Source organism: Talpa europaea (assembly GCF_964194135.1).
Source record: "Talpa europaea genome assembly, chromosome: 6".
In the NCBI taxonomy this organism is placed as follows: Eukaryota; Metazoa; Chordata; class Mammalia; order Eulipotyphla; family Talpidae; genus Talpa; species Talpa europaea.
In genome coordinates this window covers 137,378,173-137,402,961 of record NC_140072.1, presented here as the reverse complement: position 1 = coordinate 137,402,961, position 24,789 = coordinate 137,378,173, and the positions used below count along the sequence as shown (strand labels likewise).

General features: G+C 59.2%; 1 protein-coding gene across 1 annotated transcript in view; it reads right to left on the bottom strand.

The window, feature by feature from the left end:
- Window positions 1-607: 607 nt before the first annotated feature.
- MYO16 (myosin XVI) overlaps window positions 608-24,789 on the bottom strand; it is a gene marked incomplete at its 3' end in the record, with an annotated part of 208,207 nt that continues 184,025 nt past the window's right edge. Inside the window, exons 32-34 of the mRNA XM_084235962.1 lie at window positions 19,967-20,125; window positions 12,879-12,970; window positions 608-838 (exon numbers count right to left, since the gene is read on the bottom strand). Of these exons, the coding sequence (XP_084092088.1) occupies window positions 608-838; window positions 12,879-12,970; window positions 19,967-20,125 (482 nt within the window). The remainder of the gene's footprint in view (window positions 839-12,878; window positions 12,971-19,966; window positions 20,126-24,789) is intronic.

Sequence of the window (24,789 nt, the reverse complement as noted above, 5' to 3'; positions counted from 1 at the left end):
CGCTGGCGGTTTGGGGGCGAGGGGACAGGGGGAACCATGCAGCGGGACCCCAGGGCAGCGCCGGCGGGGTGCGGCCGAGGCGCTGGGGTCTGGCGGGTGCCCAGGGCCAGGGGTGGGGGGTCGGGGTCCGGGGGTCGGGGGGTCGGGGGTGGAGGCAGGAGCCGGGGGCCAGGACCCGGCTGGGCCAGCGCGCGCGCGGGGTGCCGCAGGCGGAGCTGAGACAGCAGCGGGCCTGGCGATCTGGAAGCGCTGGAGGCTTAAGAAAAGGTGTGAGGTGACGAAAGTTCTAGAAATCGTTTTTTCCAAACTGTATTTTGACAAAAGGGAGCACCACGGGTCGCAGAAGGTCATAAAACACCGTCATACAATGTAGATTAGGAGCGGGCGCGGGATTCCACTGAAACACAGACACCCACGAAGACTCAGCGCCACCTGCCGAGGCTGACCACGGGGCCCGCGCGCCGCGGACTGTGCTGGCCGAGGCCCTCGCTCCTGCCCGCCCCGCCTGCCCACCGGCCCGCCCCGCCCGCCTTTCCCTGCACTGCGGGGCGGCCGCCCGCACACAGCCTGGAGACCCCGGGTGGGGCGCGCGCCAGGTGCCCGGCGGTCAGATGCTGCTGTCCCAGAGCTCGGGGGGCAGCCGGCCCCCGCACGACGCCCCCTCCGGCTTCTTCAGCAGACTCGGCTTCCTGCAGGGCGGCGGGGGCGGGGCCCTGGGCTCCGGGCACGGCAGGACGCGCGGCCAGTCCTCCCTGCGCTCGCACAGCTGGCGCCGCCAGTCCAGGAGCTCCTGCAGGGCCGCGCTCTCGTTCTCCGAGAGCCGCAGCTGCTGGATGACCTGCGGAGGAGAGGACAGGACACCGTCACCCCGGACCCCAGAGCGCCAGGGACAGCGGGACGCTGGGGGCTGGACGGGGTGGACCCGCAGACCCGCCTGTGCCCTGGGTGCCTCGGGGCGCCTGTTGGGGAGACCACAGGGTGGGCGCCAGGCTGCGCACCGGGTGGTGAGCAGAACAGACACGGGGACCCCGCAGCGGACCTGCGATGTGGCCCAGGGGCTCCCCCCAAGGCAGCGGGCCCTTGGCCTCAGGGATGATGTCTGTGCCACTGACTCCTATTCTAGACATTTCTTTTTGAAATAATCTTGTTTGAAAACATCGTGTAGGTCGGGGCGTGCAGCCTTATCACTCGAAGTCTAGCGTGTCCCATCACAGCTGACTCGCGGTGTCTGTCCTTCTCCGTCTGGCCTCACCTAGCACAGCACCGTCTCGGTTCATTCATGTTGCTGCCATGATGAGGTCTCAGCCCTTTTCATGGCTGAGTAGTATTCCACTACAGCTTCGGGGCGCATTCAGTGATGGGACTTGGGGTGTTTCCGTATCTTCTGTGAATTCAGCTGCACAGGTGCAGGCAGCTCTTCCCGCAAGTGCCAGGGCGCCCTGTCTGCCAGGCCCTCACCAACGCGCCGACTGCATGACTCCCTGAGCCTTCTCTCCATTGGGTCATCGCAGGTGCGTCTGTCTGCGACGGGCGCTTTGGGTTTCTCTGGTCTCACCCCATTCTAGACTCATCTCCATCTAGCCACTGTCACTGAAGGGAAGGTGGCCCCATCTGAATACCTCGCGCTGCCCAGTGGCCGTTGCTACACTAACACAGAAACTGTTTCCTCCGAGACGGCCACTGGGCCGGCACAGGCAGGACTACCCCGGTCAAGGGTGAGCCCGGTGCCCGGGTCTGCGGCAGAACCAGCTGTTAGGGCCACGGGTCTGCTGGGCCCATAGAGCCCGAGGGCTCTGCCACCAGGGAAAGGGCCGAGGGGTGGGCTGAAGTGGGCATAACAGTGACCCATTTAATGGACACTGCGAGGCGCAGGGTGTGCAACGCACTTTTCAAATCTCCCCACAAATGCACGGCGATCCTCCCACAGGCCCACGTGGCAGCGCCAGCGCTTGCAGGTGAGGACACTGAGGCTCCAGGAGGGCACGTCGCGCGCCCAAAGTCACATGGCCATAGGGGCAGGGGCAGTCTGGCGCGCAGCCCTTCCGGACTGAGTCCATGGCGCCTCCTTGCATAACCACTGCCCAGCGCCTGGCCATGCCAAGGCCAGGCCCACTCCCCTGCTGCTCTCCTTCGCTGTCTAAATGGGGTTTGAGCCAAATCAAAATATGGATGCAGTGACATTTCGACGCAGGCTCATTTAACCTGTGGCCATGGAAGGTTTGTGCACGTGCCCCCGGCAGACGGTCAGCACGCAGTGACTGCCTCGACAGCGTTCTCCTGGGCCTGCTCTTACAAGAGGGTCCTAATGGGTGGGGAACATCTCAGCCTCAACTGATTATTGTCCCAAAACTTCCAGAAACATTATCTTTAGGTGCCACGACTTCAGATCCATCTATTTGGACACAAATCAAGGATACGGTAGCCACCGCAAGTGACTGCTCGAGGCAAAATGAAAGAAAGAGGGAGAAATTATAAAATCATGTATTTAAAACATCAGAAAGCTCCTGCACAACCGAGAACTAGAGAAACTACAGCTCTCCACGGAGAGACCCTTTCTGCGTGAACAGGTGATTATCAACGGCCTTTTCCCGCCTGTCAATTCTGAGCTTTTTGGGCTACAGCAAACTTCCAGGAGAAGGAAAAGCCACAGCAGGATTTGAGTTGCCTGCGGTTAGAGAAAGAACACGGCACGGCCGGCTATTTCCCCAAATAGCCGTGGCTGCCTGGCTCTGCGGTCGGGGCTGGGAGCAGCAGAGCGGGGCCTCCTATGGCGGCAGAGGGGCTTCCAAAGCAGTGTGGTGACCACCTCAGGCACCCACTGGCCTCAGCTTCAGGATTGCAGGTTTTGACACCAACCGGGGCCTGTGGCTGGGAGCAGGGCCCGCAACTCTGAGGAGGACTGCGAGGCCACCTCTGATCTTCCAGAGCTGAGGAGCAGAGCAGCCGCGTAAGGATCCAGTGGGCGTCAGGGAGAGCCAGAGGTAGACCAGTTCTCCAGCACAGCTCCCCGTGTCGCCAAGGTGGCAGCTGCAGCAAGGCCACTCCCCAGCCCCAGCTTAAGAGGGGGGCAGAGTCCCAGGTGGAAACAGCACAGTCAGCACCTGGACGGCTCGCACAGGCTGCTCCCCTGCAACCGGGTGCCGTGCTCGTGAGGGAGAAGGAAATTCACCCACAGTCCAAAAATGAACCAGGTTCCCGGGTGACCCAGGGGCTAGAGCTAGTGGATGAAGACTTTCAAACGCCTCTGATGACATGTTTAAGGGGCCAGAGAAAAGGATGGACGAGTCGCAGCAACAGCAGGACAGACACAGACATAAAAGGACTCGAGTCGCGGCAGAGATAAGAGGGATGTCGCAAAGCAGCATTCAGAGATGCTTCCAGAGCGCGCGACGGCACCAGCAGGCTCACTTAAGGAGCTCAGCAGAAGATACACACGCCAGCAGCCACAGAGGACACAGCAGGTCGGTTAAAATTGCTAAAAGACAGAGACAAGGAAAAAGGCTTTAAGAGTCCGGAGGAAGAAGGCAGATTTCTTCCGGGCGAGCAGTGAAAGCTGGGCCAGGGCAGAAGCGCTGGGCACCCGAGAGCGGCGGGTCGCGGGAGAAAGGGCCGAGAGGATGTGATTCCACCACCGCTCTGCCCTCGGCGGCCCGGCCCCCAGCAGAAGGGCGACACGGGTGGCTTCGGACAGACGAAAGTGAGCATGTTTGTCATCAGAAGCTAGTGTGGGTTTTTTTAAGGCAAAGGAAAACGATCCCAGATGAGAAAGTGGAAATTTTCAAGAGATTTAAGGACACCTGGAAACAAATTCCTGGGCAAGCAGAAATTAGAGGCTTACGCTCTCTGAGAGACCGTGTCCAAGGAGACGCCAGGAGGGCTTACCCGAGCTCAGAAGCCCTGAGCGTCTAGCATCAATTAAGAAAACGATGAAAGTGGCGAAATCTATTTTGATGCAATAGTCAAGGCTGTGTGCTTTACCGACCAGAGAAACTATAAAAAAGAAGCGTGAAAGAGCAGATAATTCACACGCTCATGTGCGGGAATGCGCGATCGTAATTGCTCCATGAACCTAAAACAGAGCAAGAAGAGGAACACGAGCCTGGGAGGTCCCCGCCCGCAGCTTGGACGCCGGCACAGTCAAGTCCAGCGCGTGGACGTGACCCTCAGACCCACCTGGCCTCACCTGAGCACAGGACATGTCCGATCCGCTTCTTCTCGACCCCAAACTCTCCTCAGCAGCTTTCACCATGGCCCAAGACACACCATGGCCAAGTGTGGGCCTGGGATGGGGCTTCGGGGCAGATGGCTGTGAAGGCTGGGCCCGCAGAGGCACGAGCCGCTGAGAGGGAGAGGCTTAGGGGCCCCGGGTGGGGGGGCTTCCTGGCACACGAGGCCCCAAAGCGCTCAGCTGCTGCTCCCCTGTGTGGGGAAATAAAAAAGCTGTCCACCCTTCAAAGCTTCTCAATGTTTACTGAAAAGATCCGAATTCCCCAAGTACATTATAACAGGTGCCCCTTGTGCACAGAAGCCATTAGAAAGCACTTTCTTGGGTCTCCCCGGTGGCGCAAGGGGTTAGTCCCAGCACTGTGAAGCTGTCCGCAGCCTCTGCAGCACGTGAGTCCTCTCACCCCTGCACCTCTGCCTGCACCCCAGCCCTTGGATGCATAAATAAATAAATATTTAAAAAAAAAGAGATGACCTGGCACCCCTGAGCAGGGCTGCCTCGACCTCTCCCCTGCGAGCGCCCACGTGTAGGAACAGACGCGCAGGGGCTCAGGTGCAGACTCACTTCCTGGTGGAGACCTTCATATGAACAGTGACCGAGAAAACAGCCGCACCAGACACCGCGGATGGGACCCCGAGATCGCAGCGTGGGGGGCCTGGTTTCATGCTACGGAGGAGCTCCTGCCGACCTGATATTTAGAAGAGGTGGGAGCGGCCCCGCGCCCGCCGGTGAGCACTCTGCATGGGCTCGAGTCCCCAGACGCCAACTGGCCACGAAGACGGGGTTCACTGGGCTGTGCAGACGAGCGCATGCGTGTGCCAGGCCTGATGTGGGCGCCGGGGCCTCGTTCGCTCACTCCCGGGAGGTGGAGGATGAGCCCCCGCCACTTGCAACGACACGGACGGGAGTGGAGGGAGGGGTCGAAGGAGAAAGACAAGCCCGCGCTCCTCGGAGGGGTGCAGAGAAACCACGCAGAAGAGCAGACAAACCAAACCCAAACAGGCCCCAGAAACCCGATGCAGAACTCAGGGGGCGTGGAGGGGTGGGGGTGCCGGGCTGGGTGGCAGGAGCAGTGTGGTAGCGAGAACCTGTACCCCAAAGTCATGTACCTAAACCAACATTGCCTCAATAAAAACGATGCAACTGAAAAAAAAAAAAAAAAACCTTTAATTTTACTACGTCTTCGACAGCCCAGAGGGAAATGCAGGAGGTTTAATGCGGTTTATTACGCGTCTGTCTATTTACAATGTTCAGTGGTTGTCTATTGTGTCATCAATAGGCTCCTGTGCGATGAACTAATTAAAAAATGAGATATAAATTTGCCTCACCCCCTGTGGATATGTATTTCTATGAATTATAATAATAATGTAGATTAATAATTTGCTGCTGATTCTTACCTTAAGTCTTACCCTTTCAGGATAAAAATAGCCTTTGCTAAATAATTCATATGTAAAATCACGTTGCTCTTCATTTGTCACTGAATTGATTTTTCTATTGACTGTTCACCCAAAGGTGAAAAGAGGCATTTACTGACATTTATGGAAGGTGAAAGCAGGAAGTCTCTCAGCTGACTGAATAGCGAATATGAGTGTTTCAAATGCAAATCCCATTTTCACTGGATGCTAACAAGATGCTTAAAGAATAATGGTTAAGAAAAATTAAAAAACAGTTTGTAGAGCCAAAGTCTCTTTAAATAGATCCTGAAGGGATGACAAAATAGGATTAAAAAATTGTGTTTTTTGATTGAAGAATTGTCTATTTCCATACTTGTAAAGAAAATCAAGAAAAGAATCTGAAAGCAAAAACAGCATTTCTGATTTAAGTAAATAATCGATCCTCCCCAATTCAGAAAGTTTATTGCAGCTATCCAATCATGTACATTCTTGCTGTTTTCTTTCCTTTTTTTGCCTACGGGTTAAATAAAGGGGGAAGTAGCCTAGAAAAGGCATGTTACTAATTCTGCTGGGAGGTTGGCTTTACCTGCAGTGAGGCGGAGGAGAGGATCTTAACTTTATCTTCCACTTCTATTTATTAAAAAATTGATGACTATACTTGCTTTATAATAAGCAACATTAGATTGGAGCACATCTAATATAACTTAAATGGGCATTTATTTTCATTCTGCCATCGGTTTTAAGTTCATAGCTATGCATAAAAATGGACTGATGAGCGAACGCATGTTTCTTCAGATTAATGGAAAGTTATAAAGTAGAAATTTATGACTGCACTGAGCATCATGCCACGTAATTAATTTCTGACATTTGGGATATAGATTTTGTCTGAGATCTGCCCTCTCTCCTCAATTCATTTAAAAAAGATGTGGCAGCATTACCATAAGTGGATCATGACAAATACCGATGATGCACACTCAGGGTACATTTACTTAGGTGGCGCGTTAGAACACAGGGGCGCAAAGCAGGGGCTATATGGAGCCGTAAATCCATCCTCTGGACACACAGACAGAAGAGCGCTACGTTCCCTTTCAGTTACGCATCTGGGAGTGACGGGAGCCTCATCGCAAGCGTCAGAGGTATTACTGAAGACAATCAGTTCGCCAGACCCCACCTCTCCCAAGAACGGCCCCGCTCACATTGCTTGCTCCTTCAGAAATATTTGCTGCCTCTGCCGTCCTGTTGTCCAAGCCGCCAGGCCTGTGTGTCTTAGCGTGTCTGGCCTCACTCATTAGTGCAGCTTCCCGGACATCCCATCACGTGCCAGCCCATCGTGTACCCCGGACACTGGCTGCAGTGCTCCAACCACTCCACAACACTCCCCACGGAGAGCCACTGAGTCCTCGGAGATCGCTTCTGAACACCATCACCACGACAGTCCTTTACAATCTTTTTTTAAGATTTATTTATTTATGCACAAAAAAGCTGGGGTACAGGCCAGCGGCGTGGGGGGTCAGAGGACTCACCAGAGACAGAGTGGGGAGAAGAACAGGCAGACTGACCGAAGTACACTGCTGAGGGGAGCCGCGGGGAGACAGGAGAGGTCTGCCGTGCCATGTGGGTTCTCCCTGGCCGGGGATGGAACTTGGGCTGCAGAGGCTGCGGACAGCTTCATAGGCTGTGTTTAACACCTTGCGCCACCGGGGAGGCCCCTCCTTTACATTCTTTTTTTTTTTTTTAAAGATTTTATTTTTATTTATTTATTTTATTTATTTATACAAGCACTGGGTACAGTCAGAAGCGCGGGAGGGTGAGAGGATTCACCAGAGCCAGAGCGGGGAGCAGAGCAGGCAGAAGGACCGAAGGACACTGCTGAGGGGAGCAGCAGGCGGCAGGAGAGGTCTGCGCGCCATGTGGGACCCTCCTCCGGTGGCCGGGGAGCAGCCGGGGATCGAACCGGCGCCGCAGAGACCGCGGGCAGCTTCGCAACCCAGCGCTCAACTGCTGCGCCACCGGGGAGGCCCCCCCTTTACATTCTTAAGGCACTTTCACATTTAATTACTCTGGTAAATGCACATAAGCACGTGAAACAAGCAGGTTAAGTATCATCAGCTTCATTCTTGGACACTGAAGTTCTTTTTTCAAGCCCAAGCTCACTTCACTTTCCAGCAAGGGGGAGAGTCCACATGCAAGTTCAGGCACCTTTAGTCTCATCGGCCATCGTAGGTGCCAACTGCTTTATCTCCCAGGAGCTTCCCTGTGCCCGTCAGCTCACACAGGCGCTTCCAAGGACTACAGAGGGGGAAGGCCGCGGGGCCCCACGCGACTTAGACTCTCACAGCGTGCCCTGCTCTCAGGAGGCGCCTTCCACCCCCACGAACAAGGCGACGCGGGTGCCCGCTTCCGCGGGATACACGCACGACGCTCACTGGCAGGCTAGAGGCCTTTCTGAAACACATAACAAAAATCACCTGCAGGCCCATAACGCCCACCTGAACGCACCTGGCCTTCATCATCTGGGCTTCTTACGTGACCGACCCCAGGCCCCCTTCCCAGTGCTAGGCTCACCTGTTCTAGAACCTACTTCTCAGGTCAGAACCAAGATGGTGATTTCAAGTTGCCATGTGCCAAAGAACTCAGATCTACAAATACAGACTCTCCCCTACTTCTTTTCTTCTGTAATTTGAAAGCTAAACGGAAGTAGCCAAGAACAGAGAATCTCCCGTTGGGAGGACGCCCTCGCAGCCGAGGCCTCGAGCAGGCGGCGCCTTCCCCGGCAGGTAAGCAGGCCCAGGTGCGCGCCACCTCGGCCTCCTGGGACGCGGAATGGGCACTGTGGTTTTTCCCTCGGAGCACTTGTTAAGTTTCTGCTTTCCTCGCTGATAACGGTGCTTTCGCTAGCAGAGCTATGCTGCCGGCAAGCAGCTCAATTTTATAAGGAAGCAGAGAAAATCTCAGGTTTGCCTGTGTTTTATGTGACAGTTTTCTATGTACCCACCCAGTGAGGGACACTTTTCTGTGGAAAATGCCACCGTTTAAGGCTCACCACCAAGCCCACTCACGGCAGCGAGTCCGCGCGTCCCTGGAGGCCCAGCCTGGGGTCAGTTGCTGGAGCCCCCCGGCCCAGCGGCTCGCCTGGCAGCCTGAGGCATGGCCTCCTGGAGGGGCTCCCCACCTCGGGTCCGCGTGAGCTCGGGAGGAGCCTAACCATTCAACTAAACGTCCACATTGTGATTTTCATGCAGCCCCGTTGCGACGCAGCTGCAGTGTGTTCCAGCAGCCGCAGCAGACCGGGTGAGCATGAGAGGAGGCCGGGCTCGCGTGTGCCCTGCAAGCTCGTTTCCTCCACATGTGACACGACGAAGAGGTTGGTTCAGTGAGCCGGACGCGGAACAACGTGCTTCCCGACGTGGGACAGTGCGCGGATCCGCCGCTCTCCTGGACGCTGTGTCCACGCAGCCCTGATCTCACCAGGGCCTGGGGCTGCCCCTGTTTCATCAGAGACCATCCAAGATTTCTCACAATGACTATCCGAAGAGGAGAGGTATTAACGACGTGTTTTTATGGTCTTAAAAAAAACAAAGGAGGGCCTCCCCGGTGGTGCGGAGGTTGAGCGCTGGGTTGCGAAGCTGCCTGCAGCCTCTGCAGCGCCAGTTCGATCCCCGACTGCTCCCCGGCCACCGGAGGAGGGTCCCGCATGGCGCGCAGACCTCTCCTGCCGCCCGCTGCTCCCCTCAGCAGTGTCCTTCGGTCCTTCTGCCTGCTCTGCTCCCCGCTCTGGCTCTGGTGGATTCTCTCACCCTCCCGTGCTTCTGACTGTGCCCAGTGCTTGTGTAAATAAATAAATAAATCTTTAAAAAAAAATAAAAATAAAATAAAAATAATAAAAACAAAAAAAACAAAAAAAAAAACAAAAAAACAAAAAACAAAGGAACATAAAAAATGTCTGGCAAGAAATGTAAGTGCCCACAATAAAAAACCCAAGATCATAAGCCGTGCAGTCCCTGTGGAGGGGGCCGAGGGGACAGCGCCGCCGGTGGGCGCGGCCCAGCACTGTGGGGATGTGAGCGCAGACAGGCCGGACTCGAGTGGGAAAGAAACGGCTCATTTTCCAGTGTCAGGTGTGGCCCCTAAAGGGAGGCGTAACCGGCGACTTCACGCAGGGCCAGCACTGGGCGTTTTCTTTACCCACCCCCTCCTCCCAGGCCCTCCCCGCCGGGCCTCTGGCTTTTGCTCTATTTATAACGCGGGGCTGTGCCAGGTTCCCGCCTCTGAGTCAGCAGGGCTGCAGGCACAGCACACGCGCTACCAAGTCCTTCTCGGTCCAGGCTCCCTTCGCCCCGGCCCTAAACCACTTCAAAGGGGTTGCGTCAGGCCTTGCGTCAGGCCTTGCGTCAGGCCAACGGCGCCCGCGGCTCTCCTGGTCTCGGGCAGCCTGGCAGGTAAACGTTGCCCTGGCAGCACCGCTCTGACAAACGGAGCCATGGAGCAGGCAGGTGGCAGGGCGCCCCGAAGAGCCAGACCCCGGCCTTTGCATTGACAGAACAATCACACAGCTGCAGCGGCGTGGGGAGGGAGGGCGGGAGGAAAGGGGGGGCACCGGAAAATGTGCTCTGTCATCTCTGGTGTCCGTTGAGAGTCTGCCCCCAGCCTCTTGCCATCTGCTCCCATGACTCAGCGCTGTCTGTGGGATCGAGCGCAGTTCCCCGGCCTTGGTTTCCATCTTATGAACAAAGCTTTCCACTGATCAGCTTCCGGGGTCCCTGGTCCAACATCGGTCCTCGGCCCCCCGGGCGTTCCTGGTCATCCCTCGTGATGCGTCGCCTTCCCAGGGTGACCGGGCTTTCTGCTCTTGGCTGATTTGAGAGGCGCCTTGTAAGGTCTGGCTCCTCTGACTGACTGACCGGGCAGTCCTGACCTTGCGCAGGAACGCAGAACTGCAGGGAACAGTAACGGCGGCCGAACAGGCTGCTGAGGAGCAGCAGACTCACAGGTAAAGGCACATTCACGTCAGAAACGCAGCCGAAGGCCGCGCCCTGTCCTGGCTCCCCACCTATGAGACTCCAGCTCTGAGGGCCCGGCCGGCCACCGCCCCTCGGCCGCTGCGGGATTCCCAGCAGACCCGCGGCCCCTGGTCCTCACCCCGACGGTTCACGGCGGGGAACCCCAGAGAAGCAGAGGTGAACACAGGATTTGGGGTTCGGCTTGTGTCTCAGCTTCCACGGCTTTTAATCTTTAAGTGAGCGTCATCTTCGCTACACTTGTGTGAAGGTGCTATGCTGTGCCAAGGAATAAAAAGTGATGATGGGAAAGAATTATTATCAGCCCCACTTTCTGTGTTGGGCATCTTGAGCAAAGAACCACTACTATCCAGCAAGGCTCTGCCCGGGCCAGGAAGGTTCTACACTCACGCTGAGAGCAACGCGTTTCTGTGCTTTATGCGAAAGTCATTCCTCTGGATAGAAACTGAAGGGGGAATACCAATAAATACAATTCTTGTGTCAGTCAAAACTCTTTTTTGCAAAACACAGACGCAGCTCTGGACGCCGCCGGCAGAGGCACGCTTCGCTCCTGGCAGGGGATGGGCCACGACAGAAGCGGCAAGGGTGCAAGCAGCAGGGAGCAGGTGGCGCAGCGCACCGTCCGGCCCTGCCCGTCGCCTCCTGACCCACGTCACAGATGGACTGTGGTGAGGCCATCTCCGCACACGTGTCCAGCTGCAGGGGGCAGGGGAGCCCCTTCTCTGAGAGCTCATGTGCCCACCCTGGCCCCTGAGAGTTTTGCCTTGACCAGAAACTTCCAATTTTCTGAGAAGACCAGAGGAAGCCGCCATCCCTTTCAGTGGGTCGTGGCGAGTCTGTTCGCAGAAACAGGGCACAGGAGCTCGTCCAGCTGTGGGCTCTGAAGTCCCCCGCGATCTCTGGCAAGTCACTAGGTCTAGTTCTTATGTTCATTTTCGTTGCCTCCAATAACGTCTCCTGACGCACCTTCCCTAAAAGCACTGACGATGCTACTCACAATGCAGACATCCTCGAAGAGGGACTGAGTATTTAGCCAACGTGTGATTCCGGCTGCCAGCCCATCTGCCCAGGTCTGACTCACAGACTCCCCATCTCACTGCGAGAGCAGAACCCCAGATGCGCGTGCCCAGTGCGCCTGCTCTGCCCTCAGTGGCACCGGAGACCCCGTGCTGCCCACAGGTCAAGAGGCCTGGCCTCTGTCCCTTGAAAGCCTGCGCGTGGGGCTGGGGCGGAGCGAGCTGGGGTTCCAAACAAGCCCGTGGAGACCGGGCGGTGGGCGGTCTTCCTGGCACCTCCCGGCCTCTCCTCAGCCAGACCCACGGAAGGTGAGAGGGGCAGTCACGGAGATGCCTGTTTCCAGGTCTTCTCTCAAAAGTCGTCCTGTCCCCAGAGAAGCTCGGGGGCGGGGTCCTGGCGGGGCGGTCAGCCGTCTGCGCCCGCGGACCTCGCCCGGACTCCCAGCCAGCGGGCCCTGGGGCCGCCGCGATGGAGCAGCTGCAGAGATCACAGGTGAGGGCCACGCATGTCCCAGGGCCCGAGGGGAGCCGGGGCGATCTATTATTATCTCCAATCAGCGTTTTCTTTCTATTTCAGGGCCATGCATCAGTGTGAGTGATTTCAGCAGATGGCCTATTGCAAGGTTTATTTTTAAGATTGAAATTATTGATTTTTTTCTCTAGCTCATCAGTGTCATTTAGGAAGATCTCAGCTGGCAATATCAGGGCACGCCCGGCCTTCAGAGGGAAGCTGGCCCTTCGCCGGAGAGCGGCTTCGTGGGCGCATCTGGGCACGGCAGGGTTCAGGGACGATTTTCTGAAGATGGCTGACACGATGAATATTGTCCTGCAGCTTCATAAAAAGAAGAATTCCGGGGCCAAAGCTCCTCCCTGAGCACGACGGTGACCACTGACACCGCCGGCTGCGAGCGCCCGGAGCGCGGAGCCCCCTCGGGAAGACTGTCAGTAAAGGAGAAGTTTAAACAGAATCCAGCAGGAGAAGGACGCTGGTGCCCGGCTGCAGCCCTTGCGCCTGCTGGATTCTCCCCTCGGGGCAGAGGACCCACGCTTTTGAGCTGGGGTCTGCGACAACGATTCCTCTTCGGAGACCAGCAGGAGGTGGGTGTTGGGAGAAGGGGAGGGCGGGGCCGGCGGAGAGAGTGAGTGGGACGTCCCGTCCCCCCTAACTTGCCGCGTCTGGTCACCTCGCCCGCTCTCACCGCCAAGGCGCGCGCGGAGGCCCTACCTGTGAGCTGTGGCTCTCTCGCGGCCTCTGGAACGGGGGGCTGGCCTGGCTGCTCACACACAAGCGGGCGGCGCGGTCTTCCTCGGGCGAACCTGCAGGGGCACGAGAGGGGTTAACACGACGGCGCGTCCTGGAGACAGACGAGGCTGTGCGTGACGATCACAACTGTCTAAACCGGCGGACCCCGCGCCGCAGCAGCCACCGGGAGCACCCACGGAGTGACGCGCTTCCCCGAGGACACGTGCCACGGCGGAGAGCCACAGCCTCAGTTCATGAAAGGGGAGAGGACAGAAAAATGGAGCCGAGCGGTACTGAAGGGGCGAGACCTTTCCGGGACAGAAGCTCCTCCAATGAGAGTGTGGGGCGAGGAAGGGAGACAGGGAGGGGGGCGCTGGGGCTGACAGACTGACAGACGGGGCTGGTTTCCCTGTGGGGTGGGGGCTGTGAAGGCAGAGGGGACGCACTAGGCTTAGGAGTCAGGTGACATCATTTCACACGGGGTGGGGGGTGGAATCCCACGAGGGGGAGGTGGGGAGCTGCCATCCACACAGACCAAGCCACAGCCAACGGTACCCCGAGTCCCAGCCCTGGAGGCGGTGAGGGTGGCAGTGGGGGGAGTGCAAGGCTGGGGCCCAGGAGGGAGTGGGGAGCCTGGGTGCCGGCAGGCGTCTCCCCAGGAGCCCGGGCTGGAGTCCTGGGCAGAGAGCCTCGTGGGGTCACTGTGGCAGCAGCGTGAGCTGCTGGAAGCTCGAAGTGCAAAGGAGGTTTGAAGACAGATGTTTTTATTTTTGGCCAACAGAGCGTTTTCTTTGCTCCCGTGTTAGCCGCAGTCCTTCTGCAAGACGGACACCCCGACGCGGGGCCAGGCGCAAGGCCTGGCGGGAGGCCTGAGGGGCACCCCTGTGCCAGCACCGGCCTTCATGCTAGAAGGGTCCCGAACACAAAATGCAAATGAAAACAGAACAATACAGAACATTTAAATACACTAAATGCAGACATTATTCTTAAAACAATCTGCAAATCAAAATAATGGACCCACCCGCAGATTGCAAAGTATTGGCAAAGACCATGTATAAAAATTAACGAGCTCGCGAATAGCCGCGGAACAATAATCACAGTCAACATCATCAGGCGTTCAGAGACAGGCCACCGGGACCGCAGTCGCGTAGCTGATTCACCATCACCCGCCTCAAGCCTTTTTACTGCAAAGACGTCCTGGGGACGTGAAGGGAGGGAGGCGCGGCCGCCCGGCCACCCGCGCGCAGGGTCCAAGTGTCCTGCTTCAGCTCTGTTGCAAGTACTTGTCACGATCTTTTGAAAAATCCCAGAAATCACTTATTTCACCCGTAAATTCTTGAGCACGAGTTTCTAACTGGTAAGGGGGAGCTCCTCCCAGGGGGACACTCCTCCCAGCCGGGGACACGCCTCCCAGCCGGGGGACACGCCTCCTAGCCCCGCTGACCCCAGCTGCGGGATGCGGAGACCCCGACCTTGCTGCTCCCCCCAGCTTGCATCATTAACCTTGAGGGGTCCAGACAGAGGCAGGAGGCTCTGTGCCCCTTCTCCCGGGAGGGGCTGCCACTCAGCCTCCCTACCCGCCCGGAGGCACTTCCCGGGGGCATATCCTGCCCCCAGCAGGGTGTGCACCAGCCCGGGGGCCCCTGGAGAAGGGTGACGGGATTTTGGAAAGACACTGAAGTCCACACCCAGGCCCCCGAGGGCTTATCTGAAGTTTGCAGAGCGGGGTGACGGGGTGGGGAGGGGGCGGCACTGGGTTTTGTCCCGTTGAGTTCAAATGTGCACGTCAACATCCCGCCCTCCGCAGGGACCCGCATCAGCTCAGGGAGCGGCAGTGGAGGCTGGTGCCGCGCCCTGCGCTCATGCTCCCGCGCCCGCCCACCCTCACGTCCCTTGCTGCGGCCCCGGCTCTCTGACACTGGACCTCTGTGCCCCGCTCTTGACCACCTGTCCCTGCGCTCGTGCTGTCCTCAGCTCAAGGCGCGGCGTTCCACACGCGCCCGCGGCCGGAGCTTTCCCAGCTCTCTTTGTGTTTTCCCTTCTGATGCCATAAATAATCCCCGCGTCGCCACCTTCCTTGAAATGCTGCTTTTCTCGTTTGCTTTTCATCCCGGAGCGCACACCAGGGTCACAGGCACGCAGGGCAGAGGACAGATGACACAGATGACACGCAGAGGACAGATGACACGCAGGGCAGAGGACAGATGACACGCAGTGCAGGCTGTCGCTCGGCGCTGTCCCCAGGGTGGGCTCCCCGAAGACGCAGGCCTCAGAACGTGTCCCCAAGGCACAGTCACCGTCCTCGCACCATCGTCAGGGGCTGCAACCCTCCCCGGCCCTGGGCCCCAAATCCCGCCAGGAATGAGCCCCCGCGGCCCCTGCTGAGGTGCTCTGGCCCCCGTCAGCTCCAGTTCTCAGACCTCTCTTCAATCCCTCGGCCTCGGCTCCGGCCCCCACGGCGCCCTCCGGAGCGCGGGACGCAGGCTGTGGGCGTCCGCACGGGCTTCTGCCCTCCTGGCCTCAGGGGTGGTGCAATCTGGTTTGTCTCCCTGAAGTCGCAGACGGTGCCTCTCAACGAGGACACCCTTCCCGAGATGGTCTCCCCACGTGCGGTGCCTCGTGCACGGAGCCCCCTCCACTGACCTGAGCGCCCTCTGCTTCACGGCCGGCCAAGCGCCTCCCTCCCGTGAAGGCGACAGACACTAAATCTTCGCGGAAGGGGCCCCTTCTTGTCTGAATTGTGTCTCTTCTGGAGACCCCATGCTTCCCGTGGAGACACCCCGGCTCCTCCTCCAGGTAGTGACAAGGAGCAGGTCACCGTCTCCGGGGCTGACCGGACCCCCTGCAGCTCTGTTCCGTGTCCTCCTGACACACAGGCCACGTGTGGCCATGTTCTCTCTGCACACCAGGCTGCTCACTCCCTCCTGTTCCGTGCGGCGTGCCGGGCCTGCACGCAGCAGGTGCCTGAGCCATGCCTGCCTGACCGATGCGCACCCAACTCTTGCCAGGCTTCCTCCTGCCTTTCTCCAGGCACAGTGTTTCAGTGCGCCAGCCAACGCATGAAGCACACCTTCCCCGAGCCCCACCCCTGTCCCGAGGTCCACTGCCCCCGCATCATGCACACGTGTGTACACGTGTGTGTGTGTGCGTCACAGGCAGCAGGGCGCGCTAGCGTCCCACGAGGAGGCGTCACACACTGAGCTCCCGAAACAGCCCCAAGGGCAGGTCCTTCGTGACGCCCCCTGGGGGCTGAGGCACCTGGGCCCGGGGCGGAAGCGGCTCAGGGCCTGGGGTGGGGGCCTCGGGCGGGGCCTGGAGCCGGCACAGGGTGAAGCACCTGCTGGGAATCGTAGCGTCTGAGCTTCGTTCCGGCACCTTCAGCCCCGACTGCCCAACGCGGTGTGGACACTGAACTGCGTGTGATCCAATCAGAAATTATCCCAAAGTGCGGCCCGTGAAATCATCTCAAAGACGACGTCAGAATGCTGCCAGGCAACGGGCGCGTGGGGCGGGCTTCCCAAAAGGGCTTTTCCCTGGCGAGTCCACCCGCTGCTGCGCAAAACCAGTAACGGCGCGGACGGCCAGGCTGTGGGGACGGCGCGGCTCTCCGGGCGACGAGCCTTGGGGCGGACACAGCAGCAGGGGCCGGAGGCGACGGAGTCCGGGGAGGAAGCAGAGCTGCGGGGCACGTGTGGCCGCGTCTTCATGGCGGGACCGGAGGCTGCCTGGCCAGTGGCCGCCCCCAGAGTCGGCGGGGCGCCCCGGGGCACCATGTTAGCCACGGCGCCCGCACCCCCAACCGACCGAGCTGCAGCCCTGCCAGGGCTCACCAAGTCCCTCCCTGGGCAAGCCCCTTCCCGCCACAAACAGCCCTCACGGTGCGGCAGGAGACACAGGCGGACAGAAAGGAGCCGGTCTCCACGGGATGATGAACACAAAATCGAATGGGGCGACTGTCTAACTGCCACTCCCTGACGTTCAGCCACAAAGTGCAGTCACTGAGCAGCAAGGGAGCGGGTCCGACCGCACATCGAACACGCCGAAATGTTCAGAACGTATTTCCCCACAAAATAAACCCCTTTATAGTTCCAATACCCCCCCGATATAACGAAAACACCCTCACCCTCAAAACCGTTCTCCATGCTGACGCTAAACAACCCTGAGTCCAGGGAAGAGTTAAGTCCCCCGACAGACCCACGTCTGTGTTCCCGTCCGCGCGGGAGCAGCCGGCGAGCGGGAGCGGCCTGCACCCACGGCCGGGCTCCAGCACCCGGCCGACAGCGCGTTATCTCTGGGCAGCGGAGGCAGGTGCAGATCCTGGCATTCCAGAGAGGAGTTTCCCAGAAAATAACGCTAGTTTGGGTTCAATGACAGCTTCACTGTGACCCGACGTCTACCTCGTGTTGATTCAGCGAGCACGTGGCTGCGCATTGTGAGGCACCCACGGTCCCTTAGAGCCACCACGGAATGCTGACGTCCGCAGTGACCGCTATTTGTCCAGCGTGGGTCGTCCTCAGGGGCGGGGGTCTCCTGGTGGTCCCCAGAGCAAGGTCCGATGGCTCTGAGGTGTTGTTCCATCGTGAACGACAGTGAGTGCTGGGCTCCGGGCGGTGCCGGCCACAGTATCAACCATCCCCGGGAGGGTCCAGGAGACACGAGCTCGCAGTGTCCGCCAAGGCGCGTCCATGCAACCCGGCAGGCTGCGGCCCATGCTCCTTGCATGCTGAAGGCTGGAGACCCCGGGACATCGATCCCTTTACATTATTAATTTCCAGGAAAGTAGCCCCAGATCATGCACGTTCGTCTCGAGGAGGGTTTGTTCCTCTGGTTTCGTTTCATTCTGATTTGTTTATTTTTTGTGTGTTTCACCCTGCCGACAGGACAGCCCGCCTCACTGCAGGGGCTCGGGCTGATCTGACCACATCAGCTACCAGGCTCTCCCACGCAAAGGGGGGCCTGTTCCACGGCCCTCAGCAGCCTCTGCCCACAGCCATCCTCTCCCGCCTCCCCGGGCACCAGCCACAGGTGGTTCTGGGCCCAACAGGCTCGGCCCCGCCCCGGCCCGGAATCCGAGGACTCCCTGAGACCTGCCCCTCCTCCCTCTCTCTTCCTCCACCTCCCTGGGTTTGGTTTCCTTTTCTTTAATCTCTGGGATTGTCACTACAGTTACCTAACAAGAGCGCGGCCAGAAGTTCCCCTCTTTCTCTCTCCAAGCTGCTACTGGATCTGTCTTTTCAAAACGAAACCACCGTCCTCACTACTGCAGGAATCCCCCACCCCCTGCCCCATCCCTCGCGCCTCACCCCGCACCCCTGCCAGGCGCCGCGAGTCCACAGGGTGAGCAGTGGGGTCCGGCCCGACTTTCACTTGCTTTTCTGTAACTGCCGCTGAAGCTGGGCTCTCTCAACAGGCCCAAGTGCTTACTCGTGTCCCTCCCGTCTAATTTCATATTTGGTTATTCTTTTGCTTTGAACCTAAGTAAATGCTGAATACGAACCTTTGTTGGTTAAACAGGTGAAACACATTTTCTCTCTCTCTCACTATATTCTTCTTTGTGGTCAACACTCTTTTGTATTCCAATTAGGAAGCCTTTTTGTTCCCTGCCTGCTTCAGGTGTTAAATATTCTTCTGTATTTTCTTCTATAATTTTTATTATTTCACATTTAGATCTGTAAGACACACAGAGTTTTGGGGCGTATAGTGTGAGGTAGGGGTCAAGTCTCATTGTGTCTCTTACAGGGATATCAGTTGATTATCTTCCCCCGCTGCCCTGCAGTGGGAATTCTGTCAGAAATCAGGCGACTATTTGTGCAAACGGGGAGGGCTCTTTTTCTATCGTTTGTTCTGTTTGCTGGAGGAGTTTGTGCAGCACTGTCTGTCATATCTCATCCTTAGACTTTTGAAAGAACGTGACGGAAATGCCAGTTGGGTCTAGCGTTTTCCCTGCAGAATGTATTCAGTGAAACATTCCCTTAATTTCATATTTACACACAGATTCAGTTTTCCTATTTCTTTCCTCCATTTTGGATAGTTGTATTTTTATTTTAGAAGTGTCTGTTTATCTAAATTCACAGATTTATCTTGGCATGGAACTGTTGTTGTTGTTATTATTATTATTAAAATTTCTGTAAGATCTGTACTTGTGCCCTCGCTTTTGTCCTTGGACTCAGGGGCATGCGTATACTTTCTATATTTCTGTCACCCTTGCAAGAGAGTCATCGATTTTACTAATGTTTCAAAGATATTAAAAAATAAAAACCCAGTATGGTTCTGTTCATCTGGCTCTCAGGGTGGACACTTCAGGCCTTGGCCCCAGTCCTGGCAGGCCCTGCACGCGTCCAGCACCCCACGCCCAGGAGGCAGCCACAGCACAGTGGCTTCTCAGCTGCCTCTGGCCCGGGCGAGTGTCCCCCACGTCCTGTCTCTCAGGATGCACCGGCTCTCTCAGAGGCCCCTCCTGCCTTCCACACCCACTGGACTGTCCAGTGTCCAGCCAGGACGATTTCCTCACATCAGACAAACAACCTGCAGCCCGGCCCCTCTGGACGATCTCAAAGAGAAGCTGCCGGAGCCCTGTCAGCCCCCCTGGAAGCCCTGGACCCTTCACCAGAGACAGAGACAGGCCTTTGTCTCAGCCTTTATCGGGGTGCTGCGTGCGCGCGAGGCTGGCTGCACAGCACACATCCAGCCCCCCATTCCTGTCAAGACCCTGCCGCTGCCGGCCCCTGGGCTCTCAGTGTCATCCTCCCTCTACCTTTCAAGAGCGAGAGGAGAAATGTTTCTCGGAATTAAAAATCCCGTCAGAGCGTCCACGTCCCCCCCAGCGGGCGTCTCGCGTAGCCCGGCTCCACGGGTCCAGGCGCCCGAGCATCTGTGCGGAGTCGCCTGGGCCGAGCATGACTTTAATGCCGCGTAACCAACGCGGTGCGGACGACGGCCGCAGGCGAACGTCGTGACTCGCGCCCTACTGGCCGGGTCTTAAGCTCTGAGCTCACTCGCCTGCTTTGCGTCCCTCTCCCCGGACAGCCACGGAGCGGGCGCCCCTCGGCCGCCATGCCCGCCGCGCTTACCGCTGGGCAGGGGGTTCCCGTTCTCCGCCGCCACGGCGCGGCACAGCGCGTTGGCCAGGTGAGCCCCGTGGCTGTTGGCGTTCCTGTCTTGCGTTTCTGCCGTGATTTCCGCCGTCCCAGGGTCCTCTCGGAGGGTCAGGTTCATGTTGGTTTCAAAACCTAAAACGGATTTAGGAAAGATGAGTGTTTTCGGATGAATGTACTGAACGCGTTGACTAGAACATGGACGGGGAATACCGCGGCGTAGTGAGCATCCCTGACACCGAGTGTTCCACGGCCGCCCTACGAGGGCTTGCACGCGTGGCTGCGGCCTAACTTCTAGGCAGGAGCGGGGGGGAGCAGCGAGGCGGGGAGGGGGCGGGCAGGACAGGGGCGCCCCGGGCCGAGGGAGGCTGCAGGCTGCGCAGACGGAGCAGGCGAGCCTGGCCACCGAGGCAGAGTCCACGTCAACCCGAGGGCCCTGTGGCTCCCGAGCCTGCCCTGGACGGCAGCCCGGCCGGAGCCGCCTGCAAGGAGAAAGGGACAGCAGGACCCGTGGCCTGAACTCTGCGGCTCTGCACCACGCGCCGCTACCAGACCGTCTAGGACTGAGTAGCTATCGGGCCGAGTGGGCCAGCTCTATTTTGCTGTGCTTTGTTTTTCTTTTTAATCATCTGAAAGTGAGTAAATGCAGGTTTGCTTTTTTTTTTTTTTGAGATTTATTTATGTATGCACACAAGAGCTGGGGTGCAGGCCAGAGGTGCGGGGATGAGAGGGTTCACCAGAGACAGAGTGGGAACAGAACAGGCAGACGGACTGAAATCCACTGCTGAGGGGAGTAGCAGGAGACAGGAGAGGTCTGCCGCGCCATGTGGGTAGCTCCCTGGCCGGGGATGGGCTCGGGCGGTGACAGGAGCCTTTGCAGCGACAGCCTGAGACTCAGCCCCAGGCCACCAGGGAGGCCCCAAACAGCTTTGCTTTTAAAGTGATCTCAAGACACAACACACACTTGCTTTCATTTCTCTCCAGGTTATTTTTCTCATTCTTTTGTTGGGCTGTGTGCTGAGCGCCTGCTACGTGCCACACCCAGGGCTGGCGTGCGATGCTGAGCGGGGCCCGGGCAGCGGGTGCCATGTTCCCTGCACGCCATGGCTACAAGCCTGAGCTGGGCAAGGCAGGGATGGCAGCCTCGGCCGCTCCTGCGGGGGGAGCAGGGGCAGTGGGTGGCCTTTGCCTGCGTTGGGGGTCAGGGTCGCCACTGCAGGGTGTAGGCTCAGAGCGGGAGGATGGAGCAGCTGAGGCTCCCCCGAGGGTGAAGATCCCGGAGCAGGTGTTGCTCAGAGCACCCTAAGGCTGAGCCCTGGAGGGACAGGACACCCCAGGTCCTGGGAGGCACCAAGGAGCCATGGAGTTTTGTTCTCAGGGAAATGGAGGTCCCAGGAGGGAAGCAGGAAGCCCCTCACCGGGCCACAGTCTGGGGGTACAGACTCACCCCGAGTCCCAGCTGCCCTCTCACCCTCTCAGAGACGGCTGATGCATTGAAATCATAGTCAGCGCCTCTGCTGTTGCTCCTGACGTTGAAAGAATGTGTTCATCATCCCGAGCACAGGGTTAAACTGCAGCCAAGAACTGGTTTCCACCTGCCAGGCTCCCACCACCTGCGAGGCCTCCCTTGCCCGTCTCTCCGCTGCCCGCGCCCACCCGGGGGCTCTACTGGGGTGAGGGAGCGAATCCTCGGTGGCCAGCGTGGACTCCGTGGCCGCCGGGGGACGAGGGTCACGTGGCTCTCGCACTCGCGCTGCGTCTGAGCCGGCCGACTCCCGTCCGCGCCGGGCCCGGGTCCGACCCACTCTGGGGGGCGGCCACCATCACGCCTGGCTCGGAGGCGCGGCCGGCTGGGGGCCCCGCTCCACACGGCCCTCGGCGGCCGCTGGGCCCTCGTCTCGCCTCCTCCTTCACCTGCTGCTGGAGGGGCCGGCGGCCTCCTCCCGCCTGTGGCTTTGCTTCTGGAGGGAATGGCCTGGGCAGCGCATTGGCAAAGTCGCCTCTGGGGCCTGCCGAAGCAGCAGACGGGGGGCAGCCCCCCAACATATGTGCTCAGCAGGGAAAATGCATCCACAGTGAGGCTGAAAAGATGACGATATAAACGGCGTTTTCAGAACCCCAAATGCACAGAAAACTGGGTCGTGCCCTCGTTCTTAGGCTGAACAACCTGAGCCCTTGTGTTCTTCCCCTGCCTGGGGGGGACCGCGGCCGCCCCTGCCCCGGCACTGGCCTGCTGGCCGCTCCTATAATTAGCTGGACATGCAACACCTCGACAGCAGGCCGGCCTGGCCCCGAGACCCATTCCTGCCGTATAATTCATAGGTCACGCGGTTATTTATATGGCTGTTATTTTTACATTTCCCAAATGCCAGGAGGTGATGTAAATCCAAGAGTGGGGGCCTCGGGGCGGGCCCAGCAGCACCGAGCGCCGGGCAGCTGCTGCTGCCGCCATCGGTCCACAGTTGGGGACCTCACCTGGGCACTGTGGTGAGGCCGAGGGGACGGCCTGGCTTCGGGGAGCAGGACGACGCCTGCATAGAGGCCGCTGGCGGGGCCTCGCCTCTCCCCTGCTTCTTCCTGGGTCACCCACTGCCCGACGTCCAAGGAGAGTGACGAGTGGAAAACCCGACATGCGCGCTCCCTGAGCACAGCCCTGGCCGCGGCGGCTGGCAAGCGCAGCCCTTCCTCCGCGTGGCCACTACCTTGGGGATATTAGGTCGAGTATGAGCCAGTGTTGGGTGCCAGGAAGCTCGTGGTTCTCAAGGGATGGAGGGTGACTCGCCAGTTCTCAGGGCTCCTGGCTGCACCGCGGCCTCCAGGGTACCGTGGCTGCCATGCTGGGCCTGCGCTCACTTTGGCAGGGTGTTGTTTTTTGTCTTTTGCAATGAACATGCAGTGTTAAGTTGCAACTGGCCGGTCACTGCAAAGGAGCAGTATCCACTAGGGACAGTCCAGCGGGAAAGCGGGGCCGCCAGGGCAGGCCTGTGAGCCTCGGCCGCGGCACAGCTCGGGGCTGCCCTGGCGTGGACCACGGGCTGGTGTTGAACAGAGCCGGTGCTGGGGTGCTGAGGAATTTTCTAGGCTAATCCGAGGATTGGTCATGAAAATGACTGGGTGGCGGAAAGGCCTAAACGCTGGTAGGGAGTTAAGAAATGGGTCTTCTGTCCCGATGTGCTTAGGGAGGGAGAGGACGTGGCGTCCACCCAGCGCATCCTTGGGAAGCCGCCGGCACCTGCGCCAACCCCCCAGCCCCTCCCCCGATGCTGTCTCTCCTGGCAACGAGAGGCAGGTAGCCGGGATGGGCTGGACTGAGGCAGGTAGCCGGGATGGGCTGGACTGACTCGCTGACGGAGGGAGGCTGCTGAGGGCCGGCCTCTCTGCAGAGCCCGGGGGAGTCTCACTCGCCAAGCTGCAACGGCTGATCGCATGGAAACCTTCGCTGGTCATGAAAGCGAAGCCGCTGCTGCAGAGATGGCCTTGTCAGGGATTCAAGGCACAGCAGGTTTTCTCCTGCCGAGGCTGCCTTCCCGAACATCCCTCGCCGCGGCCTCCTGCCTCCGGCTGTGGTGCGGAGGCGCATCCCTGGTCACGGGCCAGCCGGCACGGGTGACTCCGCAGCCTCCAGCTGCCCGCCCTGTTCCTGGGCTCTGCCGTGGGAAGCGCCGGGTCCCGCGACGGGGTATGAGCCCTTGGCCAGCCCTTGCCACTCCCGGCCACGGGCCATGTTTCTGGTCCTCGACTCACGTCCCTTAGAAAACCCCTGGCGAGCTCCAGAAGGCGCCGCGCAGACACAGCCGGGCCGCCCACGGGGCCTCTGCCCACCCCATCCCGCCGGTCTCAGCTGGGCCCAGGCAGGCGGTGTGGGGGCGACTCTGACACCCCATGAACCAGACCGAAGACCTCCTCCAGGGGAATGCAAGGCTTCCTGGGGACAGACTGGGTCTCACCCCAACACGACAGGCAGGTCAGAAGTTGGGTGCGGGTGCGGGGCGAGGAACTGCACCCCTACCCCGCCCTGGGTTGAACATCCACCTGGCGGTGATGGCGCTGGCTTCTCTGGGGTGTTGGGCTCCTCGTCCCCACGGGGTTTGGAAAAGGAGGGAGGTTTAGTGCTGGTTCAAAGTGGCGCAGAGGCAGACGGGTGCCCCCTTCCAAGGGGGATGTGGGCGAGGCAGGGGTGCAGACAGCCAGGCAGCAGGAAACTGCGCAGGTGCTGCCCGCACCTTACTGTGAGGTTCACAGAGCCTCAGGCCACCACCCACAGGCACGTCACCAGGGAGAGGGCTCGGGAGTGAGAGGTGGACAGCGGGCAGTGTGGGCGTGGGGTGCGAAGAGCCCCCCTTGTCCAGGCGTCAGCCATGGACGCGGGCTTTGTCTCCATCTCGGGGCGTCCAGATGTGCACGAGGCAGACCCCCGATGCTGCAATCTCATTAGAAAGCGTCAGCAATTCAGTGAAGACGATCAGAACTTCTGCATCAAACACAAGGGACGGAGACTGCAATGATCCTGGACGGGCCTCGGACTTCTGCCCAAAATCCCGTGCCTGCGCGGCCTGGCATCCTCGCGGCCAGACGACATGAGAGCTGCCGCGGGAGCCGTCACGGAAGCGTCTCAGCACGAGACACTGACGTGAGACGCGGGTGTCGCGGGGGAGGCTCTGGCACGCGGCACTGTGCTGAACACGTCCAGAGTCCACGCGTCCCCCTCGCCGTGGCCTGCGCGCCGCCCACCTCGGGGCTGGCAAGTCCTGAGGGCACTGCCGCTTGGTGGTAGGGCGCCTGGGAACTATCCTGACTCC